Source organism: Dendroctonus ponderosae, unplaced genomic scaffold, assembly GCF_020466585.1.
Source record: "Dendroctonus ponderosae isolate FM_Combo_2020 unplaced genomic scaffold, Dpon_F_20191213v2 Dpon_F_20191213_6, whole genome shotgun sequence".
Classification (NCBI taxonomy): Eukaryota; Metazoa; Arthropoda; class Insecta; order Coleoptera; family Curculionidae; genus Dendroctonus; species Dendroctonus ponderosae.
This window is the reverse complement of record NW_026018814.1, coordinates 4450179-4452724: the sequence shown is the minus strand read 5'-3', so window position 1 is coordinate 4452724 and position 2546 is coordinate 4450179. Positions and strand designations below refer to the sequence as shown.

The window sequence follows — 2546 nt, the reverse complement described above, 5'->3', positions numbered from 1 at the left end:
AGACACAAAAAGTATTACGTACTAAGAAAACCTATTATTATTTTATTTATTTCATGCTAATTAAATATTAGAAACAAATATTTTTTATAGAATGTTTAAATCACATTTGAAAAATATTTCTTTACGCTCTGAAATATTTTCTATTCACTGATCAATGAAAACTCAGATCATAAGTTCTAAAGTTTATTCATATTTATTAAAAATATAATATTAGTAACTTTTTGGGTGTTAGTGGTGTCATATATAGACACAAAAAGTATTACGTACTAGGAAAAACTATTCTTATTTTATTTGTTTCATGCTATTTAAATATTAGAAACAAATATTTTTGAAATAATATTTAAAAAATATTTCCTTTTGCTCTTAAATATTTGCTATTCATTGATCAATGAAAATTCATGTAATATGTTCTAAAGTTTGTCCCACTTATTAAAATAATATACCAGTAACTTTTTGCGTGTTAGTGGTGTTATATATAGATACAAAAAGTATTAGGTACTAAAAAAAACTATTATTATTTTATTTGTATCATGCTAATTAAATATTAGAAACAAATATTTAAGAAATACTTGTCTTTGATCTGAAATATTTAGCATACATATAAATATTTCCTAAATATGTATGTAATATTTTGTGCTATCTGGGTTAGGACAGAAACCTAGAGAGATAACAAATAAAAACAAAGCATAACAGAAATAATAATTTATTTATGCAAATAATACAATCAGTTTCTTATTCGATGCATTCTTCAACCAAACAATACGTCCTTGCGGTGCGTTGATACCATGTAGCGGAATCCCTGAATGTTCTGGTACGCTCTTCACTTTCAAAGTCCACTTGGATTATTCCAAACCTTTGCCTGTAATCAATTCTATTTGTGAAACCCTGTCTGTCCACAGAATGTATATATAAACACTTACGTGTAACCTCGAGCCCATTCGAAGTTGTCCATCAAACTCCAGGTGGTGTAACCGCTAACCTGGACTCCGTCCTCTAAAATAGCGTCCAGCATGTTGCTCAAATACCCCTGGAAAAGTAGAACGAAATAAGCCACAATTAGCCGTTTAACTGGCAATCACTTACTTGCAAGTAGTCGACTCTGAGCTGATCAGAAATATCAGCTTCACTAGCCCAACCGTTTTCTGTCACATAAATTTCCCCAGGAGTGTAGTGGTTCCAAACATAGTTCAACAGTCCTCTCATACCTACAAAAGTCGGGTATTTAAAAAATAAAATAGATACTCAATAAGTGGAAGCCTACCATATGGGTATGAAACCAACCAAGATGCCACTGACTTGGTCCAGTCCGCTCGGGAACTGGTTGAAGTTCCTTTGTCGTTATAATAGCTGGCGGAACCACCGAATCCTGGCTCATCAATTCCCTGGACAGCTAAAGCAGTGTAGCTGCAAAAAAATACATAGAATAAAGTGGAAGACGCAGAAACGTTTTATAGGGCTTACATGTTAAGTCCAAAGTAATCATGAGTTCCTCGCACAAATTCCACTTCTTCAGCAGACCAGGCAGGCAATCTGGATTTGGAATATCCTTCTTGTTCGCTTCTCCTGCCAATTCTTTCAATCATCACCTGCGGCCAATCGCCTACGTAAACCGGATTTGCGTACCAGCCAAGCTAAACAAATATTTTCTGGTTATCAAGTTTTCTTAAATTTCCAATTTCTGTGTGTCTGGGGATTTTATGCGCAAGTTTCACCGTTTTTCAAAAAATAATTAATTTTTGTAGAAAACATCTATCTGGAAGATATTCAAGGTAATACAGACCGGTAGAATTAATTAAATATTTTGATTAGTGCCGAGTTCAGTGGCTCAAAGAGCAAAACATTACTGAACTTAATATCATTCACACGGCATCTGTTAAGAAAATTCATTTTCAAGACGTATGAACTTTTTTGTCTTTTTTACTACTTATTTATTCCATTTAGGTAAAATACTTTCAACTCTGAATGCTAATGCTATGATGTGCACTTTAGATAATATGGTAAGCGGGAGAGCCTGGGCTGGAAAAACCCAAACTAATCAGTGGAGAACCTTTTCCGCATAAAATTATGGAGAACCTAAAAAAAAACATGAAAAAACTCCAAAAGTATAACAAATGGACGCCTTTTCACATTTCTCTAAATGCTATAAAGCTCTACATTTACTTGTTACCTTTCATTCGTGATTGGAGCCTCAAGTATTTGATTAATGTAAGTAAATTGTAGTCTATCAATCCTGTGCCTAAATGATAAAGTTAACTACTTGCAAAGGTTTCGGTCTTTGCAAATATATCAACATCAAGCGAGCGAAACTGCGAAGAATTTTTTTTTTGTTGTCCCTAAAGATTCATCTACACCTTCTCCGAATAGTGATGTTAACTCTTAATCACCCTGTTGTATGTAATAATGAGATCCGTTTTTGGAAAAGTTCATACGCGAACTATTTCGTAGATAAGTTCTATATTGTTGAGGCGGATTCATTTTTTTACAAACTTCTTTTTGGGTATTTCGCCTCAAAAATGTTTGTCTTTAAAAAAGACAGAATTTCCTCA

At 33.2% G+C, this 2546-nt stretch overlaps 2 protein-coding genes across 2 annotated transcripts in view; both read right to left on the bottom strand.

Moving 5' to 3' along the window:
* Nucleotides 1-687: 687 nt before the first annotated feature.
* LOC125504919 (myrosinase 1-like) lies at nucleotides 688-1631 on the bottom strand (the record flags this gene model as incomplete). The annotated part of the gene is given in 5 exon segments (XM_048667638.1): nucleotides 688-859; nucleotides 921-1027; nucleotides 1084-1205; nucleotides 1262-1404; nucleotides 1462-1631. Coding segments are annotated over 5 exon segments (669 nt in total), but the record flags the coding sequence as incomplete, so codon positions are not given.
* A 354-nt stretch (nucleotides 1632-1985) lies between these two features.
* The window catches only part of LOC125504787 (myrosinase 1-like), a 4447-nt gene continuing 3886 nt past the window's right edge, over nucleotides 1986-2546 (bottom strand). Inside the window, exon 6 of the mRNA XM_048667255.1 lies at nucleotides 1986-2073. Within this exon, the coding sequence (XP_048523212.1) occupies nucleotides 1986-2073 (88 nt within the window). The remainder of the gene's footprint in view (nucleotides 2074-2546) is intronic.